Source organism: Camponotus vicinus, unplaced genomic scaffold, assembly GCF_025532165.1.
Source record: "Camponotus vicinus isolate PSW18456_S1 unplaced genomic scaffold, iyCamVici1.0 SCAF_12, whole genome shotgun sequence".
NCBI classification, from domain to species: domain Eukaryota; kingdom Metazoa; phylum Arthropoda; class Insecta; order Hymenoptera; family Formicidae; genus Camponotus; species Camponotus vicinus.
This window is the reverse complement of record NW_028141948.1, coordinates 12,136,221-12,157,836: the sequence shown is the minus strand read 5'-3', so window position 1 is coordinate 12,157,836 and position 21,616 is coordinate 12,136,221. Positions and strand designations below refer to the sequence as shown.

General features: G+C 38.5%; 1 protein-coding gene across 3 annotated transcripts in view; it reads left to right on the top strand.

The window, feature by feature from the left end:
- The window catches only part of Gckiii (Germinal centre kinase III), a 92,237-nt gene that overhangs the window by 42,417 nt on the left and 28,204 nt on the right, over positions 1-21,616 (top strand). The window contains exons 1-2 of one of the 3 annotated variants that reach the window (XM_083084047.1): positions 12,257-12,503; positions 20,791-21,343. The exons of 1 other annotated variant lie outside the window; for it this stretch is intronic. In XM_083084047.1, the coding sequence (XP_082940173.1) occupies positions 21,038-21,343 (306 nt within the window). In that variant the 5' untranslated portion in view covers positions 12,257-12,503; positions 20,791-21,037. Of the gene's footprint in view, positions 1-12,256; positions 12,504-20,790; positions 21,344-21,616 lie in introns of those variants that run through there. One more of the 3 variants, XM_083084048.1, reaches the window with a different exon arrangement.

Below are 21,616 nucleotides of genomic sequence, written 5' to 3'. Positions count from 1 at the left end.
AAACCAATCAGGTAGGAGACTCAAAGAAAGAATATTTGCTCTTTTTAGAATAGTAATTTAAAAGATCGATGATCTATTGTTCCAGCCGAGCAAATATATAAATAGTCGCCTCGGATATCAATATTTCCTTCGTAATAAATATTGGAGAGTCTAAACCGAATTTATATACATACATCAATTTTTTACACGCACAATCTCTTTTTCGTCTGTGTGTGATCGAAATTATTATGCAAAATTATTTATTCTCTCTCTGCGTTTGTGTTAACGATTTTATGTTATCGAACTTTCGCCGAAAAAATGGGATATTTTTTGCGAAACGTTGATGCATTTCCATTAACGCGTCGGTGAAGCGAGACGGATCCATCGGCTCGAAAATTCACCCTCTCGTCGATGTCTACAGAGGGATGATGTTACTAGGGAGAGGATGCCCGGGCAACCGCATCTCGTCCGCGTTGCCAAGGTTATGCTTGGACAATCAATGGACCCGGCTGTAATCAGCGCGATTATAAACGGTGTTCGTTTAACGCGTCGCCGATCGCCATCATTAATGTTCGACAAATTGGCCAGCCATGCCGCTTTTGCAAATAACTAGCGCGCCACCGCGTTCTCGTGGATGGGAAAAACATCGCCGATGTCATTGATCGTCATTTCCGGGAAAGTGATTACCAACGAGTCGACAATTTCGAAAATGATTCGCGAGCTCGTTCGCTATTCTGTAATTAGCTCGCGAATTAGTTTGCGTATAATCACCTCCTCTGCGCTTTTAGCACGCACGTTGCAACTCACTAAACATTTTACGCGAATGAATTTTATCGACGATGAATTTTATCTATATTATTACTTATAATTCAATGACAAATTTATTATATTCGTGCGAATTTATGCGACGCGTCGAAGGAATTAAATACAGTTTAAAGCGATAAATAAAGTTTCACGCGTGCATTGAATAACGAGAGGTAGAGACATCAATTTAATTGGCGAGACAGTACTCTTTTTCTGTCACGAGATAATAAAACAGAAGAGCGGATATGATTATCGTAATAGTCTGCTTCGCGTCGGTTTTATGCAGATATAAACCTTAAAGTCTCTCGATACGATTCCACTCTACGACCATCCTGTCATCGTCTTCTATTATGTATGTGTAATACTGAGCCAACTCTCTCAAATCCATAAAACACACGAATTTCTTTTTTATATTGTCGCATTATGCGAATGTCGCATAAATTTTCTTATTCTGTCACATAACTAGTCATCATCTGACTTACTTTCTGGCATTTATGAAAACGGAATATGCGTTTGTACTTGAGAAATACGAGTATAAATGTATGAATATCTGATATAAAAAGATCATATTTAAAAAAAACTTGCGAGTATTTTAAATTTTATAAAAGCTTGATTTTTATCATCCATTAAGTATTTAAATTTTTCACATTTATTCAAATTCTTTGGATTTTCATATCTTAGACTTGCATGATTTTTATTTAAATTTTTGAAAATTTATGCAAAATTTTCACCTTGCATTTATAAAATACTTGATAAATTTTATATTTAATATATAATCAATTAGACATTGATATTACCGTACATAGAGATGTAAACTGACAATTAATGAAATTTTCACATTTACTACGAACGTTTGATATCGCGAAACAATGCGTGGAATTGTCGCGATAACGATCGATTTGGTAAACTCTCTCTGTTAAAATCAAACATGTGGCCAGAGATTGCAAATTGAGTTTGTCGCAAACTGAGTATGCTGATACGTTTGGATAATACATATTGTATTTGTTAAGCTGGCGTCTCATTTCGTGTGGAAACTCGTATAAATTATTAAGCGTATTTTAACTTTATTTTCAATAGTTTTATAATTCTTGATCATTATCTCTTAAACATTTTTTATCAAAAAGAAAAAGCATATACATCAAGTATCTTACTTTGTCTTGAAAGATTTAAAAAAGAAATATCATTTTTTTTTAATTTATAGTTTTTCATATTTTTAAAAATAAAATACGACACGATTAAAGTAAAATGTGATGAACAAACGTTACATGGAACACAAACAATTTCTAGAGTTTCATTCGTTGGAAAATCATTTTTGCCTAATATTATACTTATAAAGGAATATTGAAAATAAGGATAAAACTTTTTATTGATTTATAAATATTTACGAGATGATACAGCAACTTTACACATAACGTATACATCTGACATTACATCGATCAAACCAAACTTGCTGTTTTGAACACAAAGCTTCTCGCGTGAACGTTTCACTATAGATGAGCTCGCTTGAACAGAAAGAGAAGATCGTTAATACGAGTGCTTCAAAGAATTCGAGACAGTTGGCAAAAATTTTTGGCAAACATGTTGGGCACTCATTTGGCATTTTCACGAGGAAGACGATCGTCTAAGGAGCAACGCGTTTGATTCGTTCTTTTCCTTTGTGTCATGTGATTGATTGCACAATAGTATACATATCTCTCTGCATCGTATAGTCTCTTTTTCTTTTATATTTCGACTATCGTCATTGTTATCATTAGTACTCGAATACATCTTGATTATTACCTTGAGATGCATTGTTTAATTAGCACATTTATCAAATGAAGCATTAATGACCTTATAATCTTAATTTTACAAAATTTGTGTAGTCTTTTTATTTATTAATTACATATTTATTAATTGTTATTTATACAAACTTTTTTCACAAGTACAAAATTTTACATATTTTACAAAATTTTATAGTTAAAAAATAAATTTAATTTTAATAATACTATCTTTAAATTTGTCTTGTATCGTAAAATCTTTTTTTTTTTATTTTTTCGCGTAGTACATTCAAAATTACAAGACCGAAAAACGAAAGTCTCGAGTAAAGTTACAACGGAATTTTTTTTCTACGGGAAGGTTTTATTCTACAAGAGTCGGTGCGTCGGTTAATTAGTCAGTCTCGGCATCGTCAGGAGTAACACCGTTAAACACTCACGTTGCCGCCTATTAATGCACCCTACGTGCATTTCCCGCCGTTGGCCGACAGCAGGAAGCTGCCCTGCACCCCGACTCTATGTCGACGAGGAGGAGGAACCAAAGACCGCCTAATGGTAACGATGTAATGACCTTACCCGCGCTGTGTACCTTCCGGTTACGAGCTTCCTGATGCCGGTGGAGACCGCTATCGTCGTCCCCCGGGTCGATCGTAAAACTAGAACTTCCCCATCGTGGAAAGTCCGAAACGGAACGGTTGATTTTATGACGAGAAACCGGTACGATATTCTTGAACCGAAGGTTTCCCGTTTAACGGTAATTACCGGTACATCCGCAAGGTTGAAATACTCCTCGCGTGTATTTATATATAAATGTAAATTATAATAAATTTAATAAAATTTATATAAATATTAAATATTAAATATAAAAAATTAATATTAAATATAAATATAAAATTAATATAAAAAATTAATATAAAATTAATATAAAACATTAATATTAAATTAATATTAAATATAAATATAAATATTAATTATATATAAATATAAATTTATATATAATGGTGAATATAAAAGTCTTATTTTTTTTCTATCTAGTACGTGCTTCCGCGATTTTAAAGAGCGTCGATACTCGTGAGAAAATCTAGGAAACTAAAAGATTTTTGATGGTTGCTTTGTCTAAAGAATTGTACATGCAGTGAAGAGTAAAATCTTGCAACTACTTGAAATCATCTCATATCTTCTGATAAAACGCTTCGAATTTTGGGACTGATTATACGAGTTTCAATTTTACCTCCTGATCTTCAATCTTGGAAATTGAGTTTCCGATTATGAAAGTCTCGGAGATTTGGATCTACATCGAACTGTAAATTTTGCAATTCTCTGGATATGAAATTTTCCAATCTAATTTTCGCTCTCGAATTGTTACGTTATTCGATTGTTTCGGATCGAGATAATGCAAAATTGATTATCATTCATTAGATTTTCATTGAATTCTTATTATCCAATTATCGTGATTGTCGGAGTGTAATGATCTGTAGATGCATAATAAGAAAATCTTGAAAGAATGTTTTTTTTATCTTTTAATATTTAATTTTCCTCCTCATTTACGCTTTAATCGTAAAAATCGTTCAATTACGCATGCTAATGCGATAATATTAAAATTACGCGATTGTTTCTGTGTTTAACATTTTTATCTGTTTCTTTTTCTTCTCGATGCTTAAAGTATTTATAGTATTTGTTCTTTATTTTACGGAAAAACTCGTTTCTCGAGAGATCTTGCTTAACAATTTTCGACACGTCAATCTTTCCGACGAAATGGACTATTTGGTTCTCCATTTTTCCTCGCCGTCCAAAACGTTACACGCCACCATTTTACCACGAGAATACGCACTTAAATAGACAGGGGAACGCACATAGACACATAGATAAATCTTGGATTACGTTGAATATTTATGATCGATAAAAGATATCTCGCACGAAACAACGCAAAAAATATCGTCATGAATATATGTAAGCGAACGATATACGGCGATGAATCAACGCGAGGGCAAATTCGAAAGATTCCGTGCAAGATAGAGCGGCGACAATTTGAAAGATAATTTGTCGCGGATTTTATTTTATTCGTGTAAACACTCGCATTTTCTTTCTTTATTTTCGCGCAAAACAACCGAAACGTTTTGTTTACATTCTTCTGTTGTTTACATTTTTCGAAAAGCCAGTCTTTTAAAAAGGACAAAGTGTCTTGAATAATTGAAAACGTTATTTTTATTTATTTTTTGTATTCGACCTCGTTGATAGAAAGTAAAATAAATATGGGATATAGTACTTCAAATGTTAACACAGAAATGTCAACACAGAAGTCAGTCGGTGATAAACCAACGTACGGACAAGATTGTAAATAGATTTTTAAACTTTTTAAATTCGTTAGAAAATGGAAGAGAGATTAGGCTTAAGAATTTTGATTGTGTTATAAAATATTTCTCGCGCGTTTGCTTATAATTTTTAATTACCAAGAGGATTATATTTATAATGTATAATATTGATTGTTTATTATCGCGCGCTTATCGCATTTTTCTCTTTTATGAGCGATAAGTTTTGTAAATCCATGTCACAGTTTTCTTAATGTATCATTCGAAAAAAACCTTCACTCAAATCCAAACGTCAGAACGCAATGTTGAAGCTTCGCATCCTTACAGTCAGTCAATACACATTTAGTTTCTCTCATCTTTTCATGCGTGCATACTCAATCTTACGTGCTTCGCAGCTGCCATTGTTTTATTCGACCTCGAAAAATCTAATATTCCACTTATTCGTCTCATTTTTCCGGCATCCGCGCCGCCACCTCCATTCAAGGATCTTGGAGGATGCGCGGAGGCTGTGGCAAAATTGGCAAGCTTCCGGCATTCCAAATAAGATTTGGCGTCGATATTCCATCGTTCGAGACTAGCTGTCATCAAGTATTTACTAACGGTTGCGCCGGCTTCATGTTTTATTTGTCAGACAGTCGAACATCGCGGGAAACTACTACATTTCTAAAGCTTGCCATGATAAACCAAAGTGTAAATCTTGTAGCTTGAAATTGCCGATGCGTAGGGTGTCCTATAAATCACGAGAAAGCATTTATTATGAAGATTGAACCGTGTCTTCGTGAAAATTGCGAAAAAAAATATATTGCATATATTTTGTAAGATGATATATTTTAGACCAACTCATGAAAATTTATTCCGTAATTTTATTATGAAAGTTTTTAAATTATATTTTTGTTTACGATAAATATTTGTGTTTACGATTATTCACTAATAGTGACGTATAAAACACATACTTATTTATATTTGCAATATATTAAAAAATAACAACTGGCGATGCCAGTATTATCCAATTCTAATCAGAATATAGAGTCAGTCTATAGCGCTCGGATTTCTTTACAATGTAATTGGCGCAACATGCACTATCTGTCACTCGCGTCATTTGGTCATGTATATCGCTGTGAAAGTAATGTGAATTACTCGCGTCACCCTTCCTCTCGTGGTTAGAACGTGGTATCGAGCGTATCGTAGCCGCTCTCGGTATCGACGACGAATCGTGCGCACCGTCTTGACCTCGTCAAATGTCGGAGCGGCATTTGAAAGGAACGACCGCCGCACTCTTTAATACCAACCACTTTCAACTGGCTGCCGTGTACGCCGGCCGGTTAGCACTCGCTAGTGTACACTTTGTGACATTTAAATATCCAGTCTAGCAGTTTGAAAAATTGAGAATTTTTAGGAATTTTTTTTGAAGAATTAGAAATCGATATTTTCGGCATCTAATATTTTTATCTAATATTTTCATATAAATCTCATATTTTGATTGATGTTTAAGCGATACGTCAGTATTTTTAAATCTCGATATCTAGCATTTTTTTGTTCTATATGATTCGTCTGATTTTTTTCAAAAAAAAAATTCTTAAAAATCATTATTTTTTTCATACTTCTAGAATCTTAGCTCGTCAAGAAGATGATACAATTATTTCCATGCAAATTTGTAATTTATTTAACATAATTATATAGTGTGCACGGATAAATAATAAATTTAGAGAAATTCTTAAGCTATTTTTTTCTGCTTAACGTGAGAAAGAAAGATAATTTAATAACGCGATGTGTAAATATTTAAGATGACATGTATACCTAAAGAAAGTCGTATCGATCCGTTAGGCGCGATGGAGCGTATGTATCGAAGTATATAAAAGCCGAGTAACGGCCGCGTTATCATCCATCTATATTAAGACTGCGTTGTAAAAGTGAATATTTGATCGCTAAAGAATATATATAAAAACATGGAAAAATTTTTGCACCTGACGTCACGTCAGTTTTACGTCATTTTAAAAATATTGTTTTCTGACGTTGCATTATTTTATTTTAGATCCTCTTAATTGAACGATAAATTTAAAATTATCTATTTTCCAAGTTTTATTCCTCGAAAGTAGAATATGATATTATTTCTGTAATCTCGATTTATGTAATTTGGCTTCTGTAATCGACGTATTGCTTAATTCTCGATGGCTCGTAAATTACATAAAGCGTGCAACAGATTTATGCGTGCGCGGAATTAAAAAAGAATTTGTCACGATTGTCGAAGACAAGGGTCGCGCGTACAAAGGCGACCTTTACGTAACAACGGATCGTTGTGGCATGCGCCACAACGTCCGTAGGTAGTTGGATGGTTAGTTGGCGAAACGATCGAAGCTTTATCGAGCTCGCCGTCGTTGAACAATTTCGAGGAACAAACGGATCGTACGATAGAGGCAAATTGGGTCGGCAAATCGTAACCGCGTAATCATCGCACGCGGTTCTACAAACGGCATGTTTGATACAATTTGTCGCAACGATTCTGATTTCGAAAGGCGAATATTGCGATTGGCAGGCGACGATTATGTCACTTGTCTCTCGAGTTCCACTTTAATCGGTCTTTGGTTCCGCGCGAGAAGGCGCCCTTTTTTCTTGCCTGAATCACTCGTCGCTGATGGTTCGCGTGTAAGGTTGCCAACCGTCCGGTTTGACATCAGGTCTGTCAGGTCTTCAGAAGTCTTGTCCAGTGTCCGGTTGACGAGTCATATATTCCAGATTTTTAGACACATCCAAATAATAAAATAAAATTTAGTTTATTTTTTATTTTACTTATCCAGATTCTGTCTTTAAAATTGTTAGGAAAACAATATTGCAAGTAATTTTTCTAATATGAAATTTAGTACTTTTGATCTAGTTTTGTTTCTGTTAGGTTTTGTTTGAAGACGAAATTTAGATTTTTAGATTTGGCAACCCTATTCGCGTGACAGCTAACAGCTGTGCGCGATGTATCTCGTCGCCTTTCACTCGGTACTCCACGCCATTGTGCGGAGTCGCGCGGCGGCGATTGCGCAACGATATTTTATAGTCGTAGCGTATTGCAAAATAAAGGCGCGGGAGCTCGTCATCGCGCCGCGGTCGCGTTGCAGCTGTCGCTCGGTTATCCTCTTCCGGCACGTGCCGCGACGACCTGGTCGTTGCGAGGAAACCGAGGACAATCGCGTATCCCGCCGAGAATGAGTTGTACAACTAATCCAGCGCGTGCGATTGTTTACTTGGCAAAATCTCGCATCCCATCGAGAATAAACCCTTGATTTATCGCGAATATTTGATAGCGAGAAATAAATGAATCTCGCTGGCGAACGAGAGATTCGTCAAGATTCATCGCGCGCACCGATGATGTTATTTAAAATTTAATAGCCGAATGACACACGCGGAGCATGAATCACACGAGATTGCTCGCGACGCTTTGTCTATCATTCGCAATAACCGATGTAGTATGCGAAATATCGCTGCGGCCCATAACTCAGCCTGCAAAGCTGGGACATGTATTTCAAACGCCGCGGGCCCAGGTGCGAAAGTAAAGTCTCCATGCTCCTATATATCTCCGATGGGCCGCGATAAAGCCGTTTTCGCTGCGTATCGGTCGGCCGAAATTTAAATCCCATGCGCGAGGCGTGGCAGTTGTCATATATTGTCATAACGAGAATATACCGAGAATCCCCCGATGATTCTCGCGGTCAAGTCGTGTATTTTTCGCGTATTTTGTTCAAAAGTGAGTTTTAATTTTGTTGCGAGGACAATCGCAATTTTGACGATTCATTTTAAAAAGCGAGCAAATCACGATTTGCTTTTTTTGTAATTATTGTACGTCAATAATGTGTAAATATGACAGTAGCCTTGATAATATTGTACGATATTATTTAGTTTGATTTTTTCATCTCTCAGTATTCAAAGTGATTAGATTAATCTCTCGCGGACAATTGAATTTATTATTCGCTCATATGCCTCGCCAAACTACAAAGTAACGTATATCATTGTGACAGACGAAAAATTACAGACTCCATTTGGACATGCGTAAAACATAACCGATGTGTAAGAACATTAATCGTACATCGAGGTCTCTATCGATGATGGCGGATCGAGTGGCTGGCATCCTGTGGAAACGCCAAGTCAAGTTTCAAGAGTGTAAAATGGGGTCTGAAATGGATCGGAACTGGTCGTGCCAGACGATCGTAGAGATATAGGAGCCTAAAAAAATGTTGCAACCGATATGTCGAAATTATCGATCACATATAGGACATGATGAAATCGATAGATTTTTTTTTCCGTTAGTTTTCATGTTAAAAAAATTTCTTTTGCGAAATTACGATTCCACCAAATTAAGAATGTTTTATCGTAAACAAAAAAAATGTCGAGTTATTAATTTGTGAATTTTTTTCATATCCTATTAATTTGTGAATTTTTTTCATGTCCTTTCAAGATTCTTGCTGAGTTGCTCATTGCACAGTTTTAATTATTTAAAGCTTTATTTAATTAACTAGCGTTAATGACAATTACAGATTCTTTCGAGACATCCATTAAAATTTTTCTTCGAATACTTTTATATTAGTTAGGATAATACAAGATTTAAGCATTTTACTTGGACGGCGCCGTAAAATCCATATAACGCGCACTCGAAAGCAAGGGATAAGGACGAGGGTGGCTCGCATCGCGAATGGAAGCGCCGACGGCTCTTATTTCACGCATATACCTTCGTGTAGTAAGATTACCTAGATGTAACTCGTTCCTCTCGGGGCACAAATCACATCGGGTCTTAACCGCGTCGCGAAGCTTTCAGACGTTTCCGACGCCGCGCGAAAGGGAACACCGATCGATCACGAGCACCTCGCACACGAGCGGATCTTCATCCATATTTATTTTTAGCGAGCGTACTAAAAGCTCCGCCGACGCGGAGCGATAGTATCTCCCATTAATAATACATCGACAAAATAAATCCTAGAGTCGTAAAAGATTGCCATTTCTCGAAGGAAAGATCCTGCTTTGTTGTGAGTTTCTCGAATAGATTAGCGGTAGTCATATTGTCGGTTTATTTTCGCGATAGTATCCACATTTATTTACATACGAGATATCAAGTATCAATAAATTGAAATTAAAATAACATAGATATGCATTCGTAATTTCGATTGAAAATGACATGTTCGATAACGTAAACGGATTAATTATAAATTCTCGATACACATATATTAAAAATGTCCATTTTCCCATCGGCTGTGCATTAAATATTACAATCTCATATTTTACTCACATTGCTTGCACGTCGTTGCACACCTGTTGCTCATTATGCATTGCACAGTTTTAATTGTTTAAAGCGTCATCATTTTAATTTCTCTCAATGAACTAATGTTACTGATTCTTTCACGAGACACATACTATTAACTTGATGATTTTGGATTAATGCGAGATTTGCATCTCACGACTTTTTGTCAAACTAATCCGTAAATACTTAGACGATTAAGCGATGCTCGAATTTTTCGGGGAATTGATCGATAAAGGAACGATTATGTTAAAATAAATTATTCTTGAACATTGCTCAAGACTGGTATCTGATCAATGGATACACACATTATCATTGATATGACTTTCTGTCGTGACTTCGCAGAGCTCGCTGCTCTTTAATCTACGATTCTGATTCTGCTCCACTTTTAGCCATTTGAGAATAATCCCTTTAACAGTGATTACGTCGGTACACAGCAACAGACACTAGATACAGTAACGAGTTTTTCAAATTCCGAGATTGCCCTTTACCGCGTTACTTTTAATTAACTTTGAAATTAAACCAGTAAATTGATTAATAAAAAAGGATCTGCCAGCTACAACTTTATCGTAAAAAGACCTTAAGATAATCCGTGCATACATATATATAAATATATAAAATGCGAATAAATTATGAACTAATTACTATTACAATTTGTCTGTTTTCTGGATTTAATGCTTAACAAATAACACTCGTAATTAAATTCGTAATTAAACTCCTAATTAAATTTTGATAATTTTATAAAGCAAAAGAAAAAGAAAAAAAAAATTCCATGCTAAACATCATTAAATAAGACCTGTAGTTAATTTGACTCTTGTATGTTTTACACACATAATAACGTCGAAAATTAAATTTTCTTTTGATAAGGACGGCTACGTGGGAAGGACGTAATTATGTTAAATTTGCCTCAATTATACGTAAATGAGAAATGCCTGCTGCTGTTGCTGCTGCTCCGGTTATTAAATCGCGTTACACCACCGTGCGGTTAGTGGAGGATGGAAAGTGAAGGGGGTAGACCGCGTAAATTAAAGGAAAGTATAGATCCACATCATTGCGTACGCTATACGCGAATATCGCGCCCGTAATTAACAATCCCTTTCACAGTTGCAAAAATTTGCGATCTCCGCGATACCTCCCGCGCACTTGTGCGTGAAAATTCATATTTTCACCATTCGCTCCTCTTTGATGTACGCATCACTGCGGTGCGTGGCTACACCTATTATTATCGTATTGCTTAAAATACACGAGATATTGTGTGTGTACGCACGTCGCGCCGTAATTTCACCAGCTACTTTCTTTCCGCGATCCGAGCGCATCACACGTAATAATTATTGCCGCAATGATGCCGGTAATAAGCCGCCTATTACGATTACAATTGCGAGGAACAATGAAAAATATTGCGTGCGCATGCTGGAAAGAAAGTTGCCGTTGGATTTAATTTACATTTGTTATTTCGCGGTCGCGGACAATCGATGACATTCGAATAAATCTTACAATTAGTGAATTTATTGTTGATTGGAAAATTGAAAATTTACTTTTATTATCACTTTCCCGAAAAGGAATATATACATTCGCAAACTTGCCATAAAATGTTATTGATATTATTCTAGTATTAATTAAACAATAGTCATAAAAAATTAAAATATTGAAATGTCCTGAGAGGAAAAAATTGTGATACATTTTAATATCGGTATCGGAATGGCTATATCTCAACGGCTATAACATCAGCAACGGTATTTTGTACTTTGGATATCGTCATTATCCATAACAGAGTTTCTCTTAGTTTGTGTGTGTGTATGTGAGATAGCTGTGGTATTTTAATATATACAGTAGCGTATGTAGGATAGTTTTTTAAATACTTTACATTATTTACGATTCCTCTTCTTCCAACTTTTAATTATAAAAACTATTGTACGCATTTTTTTTCAAGATACCAGAAAGTGAAATAATTTTATTGACCCCTGTAATCAAGATATCGGGAATTATTAGACTAAGCATAGACTTTATTTAATACAAACCGCACCATCGCCATCCACCGGTTGTGTTTTTCTCCTCTCGATGCCCACTCCAATGCCCCTACTCTGATCGCCTTTGCTATCCCACAACGAAGCGAGCCAGTCTCTCCCGCGCCTTTCTTCGCGCGGCTACAAACCGCGTGTCAGTTGGAAAGCAACTGCGGACAATACCTGACAACTGGTGGCCGGCCAGTCTTGTCGATTTCTCGGCGACAATCGTTCGAAATCCGAAGCGCGATGTATCGATGATGGAACACACGGTTGCTTCGAAAATCGCGGAAATGTGACGTATGTTAGTGAACGGTGATCGTTTCTGGTTATCCAGTCCAAAATTATCGAAGGCACAATCTTCGTATATCGAGAGTGATTGGTAATTGTGTAATGAACGGTGATCGTTTCTGATTATTCGTCAATAATTTAACAAATGCTGACGCGATTTGATGATTGATGCGAGATTCGAAAAGCGACGGATTGCTGCTCGAACAACGATCTTATCGTTGAATCCCTCAGGCTTTAATTTATCTCAAGGTTCTCTGTTTCTCAACTTTAAAAATTGTGGAATTAATAGCTTAATAATTATTTTTTTTACCTTGTATTTAGTGGATTCATTGAAAATTAAAAACTGCGCACTTTTGACATTCTCTGTCTCTCAACTTTAAAAATTATAGAATTAATAGCTTAATAATTATTTTTTTTACCTTGTATTTAGTGGATTCATTGAAAATTAAAAACTGCGCATTCTTAAAATTACAAGAAGCGAATTTTGAGTATAAGTTATCGCATAGTATTAATAAATATAATTAAATCAATTATTTAAAAAATAGTATCTAAAATAGATGCACAACTGCAAGTATAATTTATATAAATTCATTGCTTAATGGCGTTGAAATAATAGCAAAGTATGAAAAAAAGGTGCATTTACGTTGCATTCGCCAACGATTTCGATCGCGATCGATTCTTGGAAAAACGAGTGGTTGGTATCGCACGAGAACGTAATATAAGAGCGGAAGCGTTGAAAAACGAGAATGAATATCCGGTTGATAAACGCGTATCACGGGTACATGTATAAAGTCGTAGAAATGTGTGTTAGTACGTGTGTTATGTACGTGTATCTGTCGCAAGCGCATAGCATATGCTATCAGGATCTGCATTCGTTCGATTATTCTATAGCGAAACGATAACACCGGGGACAATTCGGTAACGATTTATTGCTGTCAGTTTCGCTTAAACGCGATTCGCGGTTTTAGTGATGTGTCGTTGATCCACGTAACGTGCAAGGCTCAAATTTACTGATCCAGTGTGTAAAGTTACTAATTTATCACTTTAGCCTATATAAGTAGATTATTAATTTTTAATATATATTATTTATTTAATTTTTAATATATATTATTTATTTAATTTGTAATATATATTATTTGTTTAATTTTTAATATATATTATTTATTTAATTTTTAATATATTTATATATTTAATTTAATTTTTAATATATTTATATATTTATGATTAAAAATCTTTCTAATTAAAAATTCTATTTGGAATTTTTTATTTTTAAACGAACGTTGCTCGAACCGCTATTAAAGAACTTTAATAAGAATTTGATATCCAAATTTCTATTTAATGTTGAATATTAAGAATTTAAAAAAAATATATTTAAAATTTATAAATTTTACACGATGGCTGTTGCGTCATATGTTTACGCCATATGATAATTAATCCGAAGGAACGGCTCATTTGTGTCTCGCATGATTACGTAGGACGCGCTTGTACAGTCGAGTAAACAACACTTATTCTAATGAATCGTGGACATTCATTCTCGGTTATCGCCTCGATTAATATATCTTATGGTGGTTCCCACATGGCAATCGTTTGTTTTCCATCCAGACGTACAGAGATCCGCGTACGAGAGATTTGCGACTGGCAAATTGCTATTGTGCTTGATACAAACCATAACGTTAATGAGAAATGATAAGTTAACTGAGACATGATAAATTCTGCGAGCAAGCGCGATCAAAATTCAGGAAGCGTGTAGCGTTTCTCTCTGCAATAATTTATCCTCCCTCCTTGTCAATTTGCAGACACCACGCGAAATTTTCAATTCAGAGAGCCTCTTTTAAAGCGCGCGGATGCAATTTATCCGTCGACCAGGACGTTCGTGCGGCTAAGTAAGGTAGTGTGTTTTCGGGCACGGTAGGTTAATTCTCTCTCTCTATGGTGATGGCTGAGTTATGTAGAGCATAAAACGACCGATTCGCCTCGTCCACGCCGAGGGCTGAGGAGAGGAAGAAAGAGAGAGAGAGAGAAAGAGGCTGCTCGAAATAATTATCCCTCCTCAGGAGGTGGGCACGATTCTCTCCACTATTCCGTTGTCGAGGATAATTCCCGAGGAAAGCCTCGCGATGTCGACAGATATCTGAAAGTAAACTATCGCGGGGCTCGGTGAAAATTACCCTCGTATTATTTTATAGAGAATAGTTTCCCCGAAACTTCTTTCAAATTCATTCGCGAACAACTCTTGCGCTCCTTTTTGAACATTCGAGGAGAGTTCGGTTAAAAGTTATCCGGTCTTAAACTTTGCAATCAAATGAAAATTGATTCCCCATTTCTCTCGTTCAAATTTAAATTTTGCAAAAATTTTCATATTTTTTTCTCGAAATGCTTTATTCATGTCGCGTGCCTCTTTTCTCTAGGAGGACGACTTTCGAAAGGACAGCGCTTTGCTTCGCGTCGTGACATAAAAACGTGAGAAGCTCGTAGGAACGACGATGATGCAGTCGCGATTCGTCCGCGAAAGTTTTCATACAAAGGGAATGACGATCTCGAGGGTCGCCCCGTGGAAATGAGTGAAAGTGGCCATTACTTAACTCTGTTCTCGGAAAACCTCACCTCACCTCACTTCATCTCACCGTCAATTAACCGAAAAACATCCGGTAACGCTGTACCTATTGTCTCGCTTTGTTCCAACAAACTCCCGATGATGGGAGGGGAATTTCTTAATCGCATCTTTCAAACGTCAAAATCGAGAAACGCTGGATTTTCGACGAGCCGTCATTGCTTTCAACTCGCGGATGTGAATAACCATGATTCTCACGTTCTTTTGTTAAAAAATATTCTTTCTGATTGCGTTGGATCGCGCATAAATTTTCCAAGAAATTAAACGGACGTCGTCTCTTATCTCGCGCGCGTTGCCAGTTTCATCGATCCGTTCGGTATCGCTCTCGGAAATTAGAGAAACAGGTTCCACCACTTGACCGGTTCGCATTTTTAATGAAAATACGTACAATCGGTCGCTCGTGAAGAATTTTTCTCAAAACGCGCGACGCGAAGCAGGCGAAACGAATTTCCATCTCCTGCCCGATCGAAACGAGTTAGGCATCGGAAAAAAAGATCGTAGACTTAACGGCGATCGGTCGCGCGTTTCGCCGGTCGTTGGCACTTCCTGGCGCTTTTCTCGCCATTAAAAATCGACCAACCACCTGTCGCCGGTTAATTTCGATTAACCGTTCGAGCTCTTACATGTGTCATGCGTCATTCATATATCGTACATACATTATTACATTTCTCACCACTCGTCATACCGGTTATATCGGTAACTATTACTACATGGCACTTATATTTAATAACTTTTACCCGCGTTTTACGAAACAATAAATAGCCCTACAATGTCGGAAAAAAGCTGAGACATCGCGCTGCATTTGTGCGGAATCAAAGTCGCAAAAAGAAAAATAGTTGCGATGTTTTCATCCAAGTACGAGGAGAAACGAGTTTTATGGAGGTGATCGCGTTATCGCGAATCCGTCGCACACGGGATGGCCGATTATCCGCGCTGGCTCGCTCACTTTCACTGGTCCCCCTTCTCCCCCTCCCCTCCCCTCTCGAACCCCCCGCCGACCAGAAAGAGAAAAGCGATCGAAGAGTACGCGGCCGAGGTGTTATATAAATTAGATGTTTCGCGAGTTTTTCCAGCGCGCCGACGCGCATCGGGATATCGATTTCTCGCGATAAGGTTGCACCTTTTTTTGATCAGACGTGAAAATTACTACGAAGCGAAACTCTACATTTGCGCACATGCGCCAAATTAAATAATTCCGCCGTCTCGTTTCGATGGGCCCTTAATCTTCTTTTTTATTTATATTTTAAGAATTATATAATTTTTATTTTCGAAGTTTAGTATTTTTTTTTTGACGTATCAAAATTTTCGCGTATATACGTTCCACTTAAGTCGCGTGCCAAGATGCCTCTGAGAAACGAACGCATCTTACTATGACATCTTCACTAAAGACAGTTACTCCCACGCGAGTTGAATGCGCCGAGATGCCCGGCCTGTCGCTCATCGATCCTCGCGATTGTGATATCCTGGCGGCAGCCGAGATCCACGGAAGTTGTCGATACCGCGGGCGATATCTGCTTGCGTAACTTTTATGTCGGTAGCTGGCATAACGGTATCCAATCGCCGGCTCGCAGAGCGCGATAGCCGCGGTTAGAATTAACGTTTCTTCCTTGCACGCGCGCGCTCACGTACGCTTGGTCGGTTTTCAGTAACAGCTGCCGCGTGTACGCACGATAGGATCCATACTTGAATCTGTATATGTGTGTGTGTGCGAGAAAACTCCGCTTTCCCTACGATCGCGCGTGAGAACACGATGCTAATACTAATCGATAAGCGACTTTGTTTTGTCGCGTCCCATTAGACTGTAATGTACCTGCGATGTAACAGCGCTGTAAATTAAGAGTCTCGAGAAAAACAATGATAAATCACGGAGAGTGCCGGAAACTAACGACTTTAAACAAGTATCCGCAATAAAGCGCGAAGAAAAAGAGAAACGTTTCTTTATTATTATTTAAAAAAAATATGACAATACAATAAAATGCAATAAAAAGAGGGAATAAATCTCTCTTCGGTTTTTTCTTCTTCTTCAGGAAAAAAGTATGTTATATTCTTGCATGCGCCACTTTGCACGTAATTGGCATAATTATCGTTTTCGTTGTTTGTTTGTTGTAACGTTATTGATGCCTCGAGAGCTCAAAAGTTTGTTACATTTCCTGGTAATTCCACGCCCGACTTTCCTCCGCGTCGAACTAGATTTCCAACATGGAAAAACGTGCATGCAAAGCCGACGCAATCCTAAATAGGCGAGATAATGTTATGCGTACCCGCACATTATAAACTGCAAAAAATAAAAAAAAATATCGGTCACTGACTTTCGCTCCGTTCAATGCGCGAATAAAAAATATACGCCTTTCCTTTTATATTCTAACTGTAATTTGCATTTCCTGTTTTATCCAATCTTGAAGTGGTACTTTTCAAGTCAACTTTCGAATCGACCAACCTATTGTAAAAATTAGATTTCACACTTACCTCTTTTCCTCAATCGTTAATTCATTTCTAATGTTGCTAAATAAATAACACTAATGGCATAACTCGATAATACAGAAAATATTAAAATTTTGTCGAAGTATGCTTGAAATTGATTGACGAAAAAAGATTTCTAAAATAATACCATTATACTTTTACATAAATAATATTGTACATTTCCGCAATTTATTAACGAACATCATTTAGGCTAATTAAATGCCCGTTATTATCCGGATCATCAAACGTTTATTGGGGAAAGTTAACGTAAAACTTTATCGCAGGTATCTCGGACTAACGCGAGATTTAAAGCTCTCTTTCTCTGATGCGTCGATCTTTGTTTGGCGTCAATCGCCCGTGCGAAAAATACGCAGCCTTTTTCGCGGCGTGAACCCTTTTCCGGCGTCGGTGACGTGCGCCGTAAAAAGAGTCGACCGTGACAGGGCCGTCGATCTCACGCGACGCGCGAGTCCCGATAAAGGCACGTATCCGCCTACGCGTCACGATTAACAATTAACGACGACATATAACGAATGCCGTGCGGCCTCCTCGGCGTAGAAAAGTACGTCGTGTCCGTCGTCGTCGTCGTTTGCGCACGTGCAAGTATAACTAGGAGAGTCCCAATTGTTCGGAATAACGGACACACACGACCTAGGAATGCGCGTTCGCGCGCACGCGATCGAGACACACGTGTCATGTGTGTCATGCGCGGGATGGCACGCGTGTGCTTTTCGAAAAATCGTACCTGTTAGATTCCGAGACTCGGTTATCGTCTAACGGTGATTGACCCTCCGGATATGTAATCGCGCATTTTAGTGTCGCGGATATACCTGGAGCCCCTTTGAGAAAATTGTCTATTCTAAATTGCTGAAAAAATCCATAGTCGGAGGATTCACCAAAGTGCCTGAAATACCTTGCTCGTGACACATTTTACGATCTATTGTTTGCTCGTGTAAAACTTGACAGCCATACGATCTCTAAGAGTATGAAAGAACATTCTGCAAAAAAATGCTATTCATTCTCGTTTGCGATCTGGGAGAAATAGTAGCGCAACGCGAATGATTCAATTATCCCCCGTTTCTCCGCGCGACGTAACGCATATCTTTCCTTTGTATACCTGGCGCATGTATTTTCCCACGTTTTCACTGGCCGCGACGGCCAGGACAAAGGCCATGTTTCAACGACGGTGACCGAAAACGAGAGTCTAGAGTCTAGTTAGAAACGAGCTACCGGGTAGAAACAATGCGCTATCGTATTTCAAGAGACTCGTCCCTCTCATCAAACGCTCGTGCCCGGTGTATTTAAATGATTCGACGTTTATGGCGCGTTTCATCAAGCGTCTTGATCGCTGATCTTATAATGATACCGCAACTTGATGTGACGCTCGAGTTTAATTAAATCTTTAAAAATATACGTATATGAAGCTTTATTGTTAAATTATATCGAGAAATGGAGGAGCGTTAAACCCTTTTCCAGGGAAAAATTGATGCAAGAATCTCGAGTCTCTCATGCATATTTATAGCGCTAGCTCTTAAACTTTCTAATTCCCCGAGGTTCGATAACCGTGGAATACTTGAAATAATTATAGAACTTGAAGAGCGTGTGTAAAGGAGCGCAGCCTGAACGCGCGCGCATGCGGATCCATTTATGTAAGAGCAAAATTTGTTGTGAAACTCTTGTTGGCAAGATGTGTGTTACGCGTGTTACAAGCGTGATTAAAAAAGCGTGAAAAAGAGTGAATGAACACTGGATCGAATTTCTCGACATTCCCGCGATCATGGAGCGGAAAGACGCGCTCGCTTCCGCTCGCATCGCGTTGAGTATCCGCACTTGGGCCGCGAATTAATCGCCATCCGTCTCGGCGATTTAATGCCGATTTAATCGACCAGGTATCGACGGTGCAGCGAACCCGATCTCTTTCCGACCTGATGGTGCCCGCGCGGACTTTCCGGCGGAAGCTGCCGCCCTGAAAATTATTCGAGCGCGTCGAATCGCCCTCGCGTGATTGCGGGGAACGAGAGTCACGATAGCCGTCTGTTTTCTCTCCTCGCGATCGATATATCGGCCAAGCGATCCATTTGCCTCCTTTGTCGATGCTGATCCTCGACGCGATCTTTCGTTCTCTCTCTCTCTCTCTGTCTCTTTCTTCCCGCGGCGCTGAGATCCGAGGGATTACGAAAGCGATCGTCAATGCGAACATGAATAATGACTCTGGAGAACCAAAGAGAGAAAATGCAAGATTTAAAGATGCAAAGGTGCGATACCGTCGAATCTCGGAGAAACTCGTTAATTTTTTTTATTACTTAAAAAAGATGGTGAAAAAAATGCTCGGTAGTTCTCATAATTTATTCTGGAATGAGCAAAGAGCCCTCGTTGTGACTGAGAATTTCTTCTTCATCGATCGATATTATTCCGGTCGTGTCGGTGTCGACGCGAGCCGAAATTTAGTCCGATCGCGTCCAATCAGCTTGAACTTCCTCTTGTAACGTCGCAGCGACCTAGATTATTATCGCGATTGGCGTTTTCTATTTTTACAAAGGTAAGCACTCTTCGCGTCTGGCACTGAACTTGTGTGTAACACTTCCGCGATGGTTAATCCGCGTAATTCGGAGCGAATTACGACGTGGATGCAACTTTATAGCTTGGGGCGCGATCGTCCGCGTCGAAAGTTTTCGAGGCGAGAGTTTTACAGCTCCATCGTCTTTTTACAATCGAACGAAACGCCGGCGGCGATAAAAATCGAGGAGGAGGATACACGGTACACTTTTTGCCGCGTCGTCGTTCCGTTAACATCGATCGCGACGCTCGAACTCTCGAAAATGCCCGTGAAAAATCGATTTTGTTCACCAAGAGAGACACTCGAGAGCGGCCCGTGTTTCCGAAGCTTCGCTCGCGGAAAAAGCCGCGGCAAGGATGACTACTCGGAACAATTTTCTTCTTCTTTCTCTCTTTCTTTCTCTTGAGATGGATGCTCTTTTTTCGTCGCTATATTTTTATCGAACCTTCCTCGACTTTTTGCCGGGACGATCGTCCCGGTACGTTATTCTATCTCGCTGGCTTAGCTCTCTGTAACGAAGGACGACAGGACGCGATGGAACGCGTAAAAGACAAGAAAGGGATAACGGAACTGCAGGCGAATGTCTGCCAATCTCAATAGAAGATATCTTATGTTATATTTATGCTTGTATGGTCTATCTCGCAAAAATAAATTTACGCGAATTAATTTTACAAGCAAATCTATTAAACGGAATAAAATCCAAACATATAAATCCTGTCAGGCAATCTTTAAAATTTTTTTTAATTGTAGACAAATCAGATAAAATTTATTAGTAATTTATTAAGAGACATATACATATATAAAAATTAAATATCGACAATTGAAATATCCAGTGACCAAACACCAGATGCGCGTTTCGATGATGAAAAAAAATGTGCGTGTTGTGCTATCGCGAGTGAGAGTGCAGGACGTTGATGCTTTCCTTGTCGAGCGACCGGCATCGGTGTCATCTGAAGAAACGCGCTAATCATCAAGGACGAATCTCAGCGTGCGAAAGATGCGAAACGGCGGGCAAACGGCGCAGCAAACGGCGGTGATGACGCCCCCGCATCTGAACGGCTCGGCGCAGTTCATCTCGGGCGGTTACATGACGGGATATCTGCCACGTCAATCCTGGAGTCAATTTCATCCCGCGTCGCAGCATCCGACCAGGAGCAGCGGCGGCAGACCCTTATCACTTCCGCCGCCCCCGCCGCCCTCCAGACGGGATAACCAGAGGCTTTGCAACGGGGGTCCGGTCAGCGCCAAAAACACATCCCTGCCGCATCCCAGAGCAGTAACCCACAGGAGTACCACTCCCTCGGTGAGTTAAACACTTATGGAAATGCTTTGAGAGAGAAAGAGAACAAAATCATCTCGAGTATTCTTGAATGAACCGAAACTTGTCAAAGACTCGAACAAGCTGAATGTCAGTCAACGATTCATGAAAAAAAATTAATGATAGGAGCAATTGGGTTTGGTTAAAAGTGGAATTGGGGTAAGGAGGATTAAAAAAGTACAAGGTCTGAATAGGATCGTTTGCTTTTTTCCTTTTTACGAGTTCACCGCGTTATATAAACCGGTCGTTTTAGCAGCG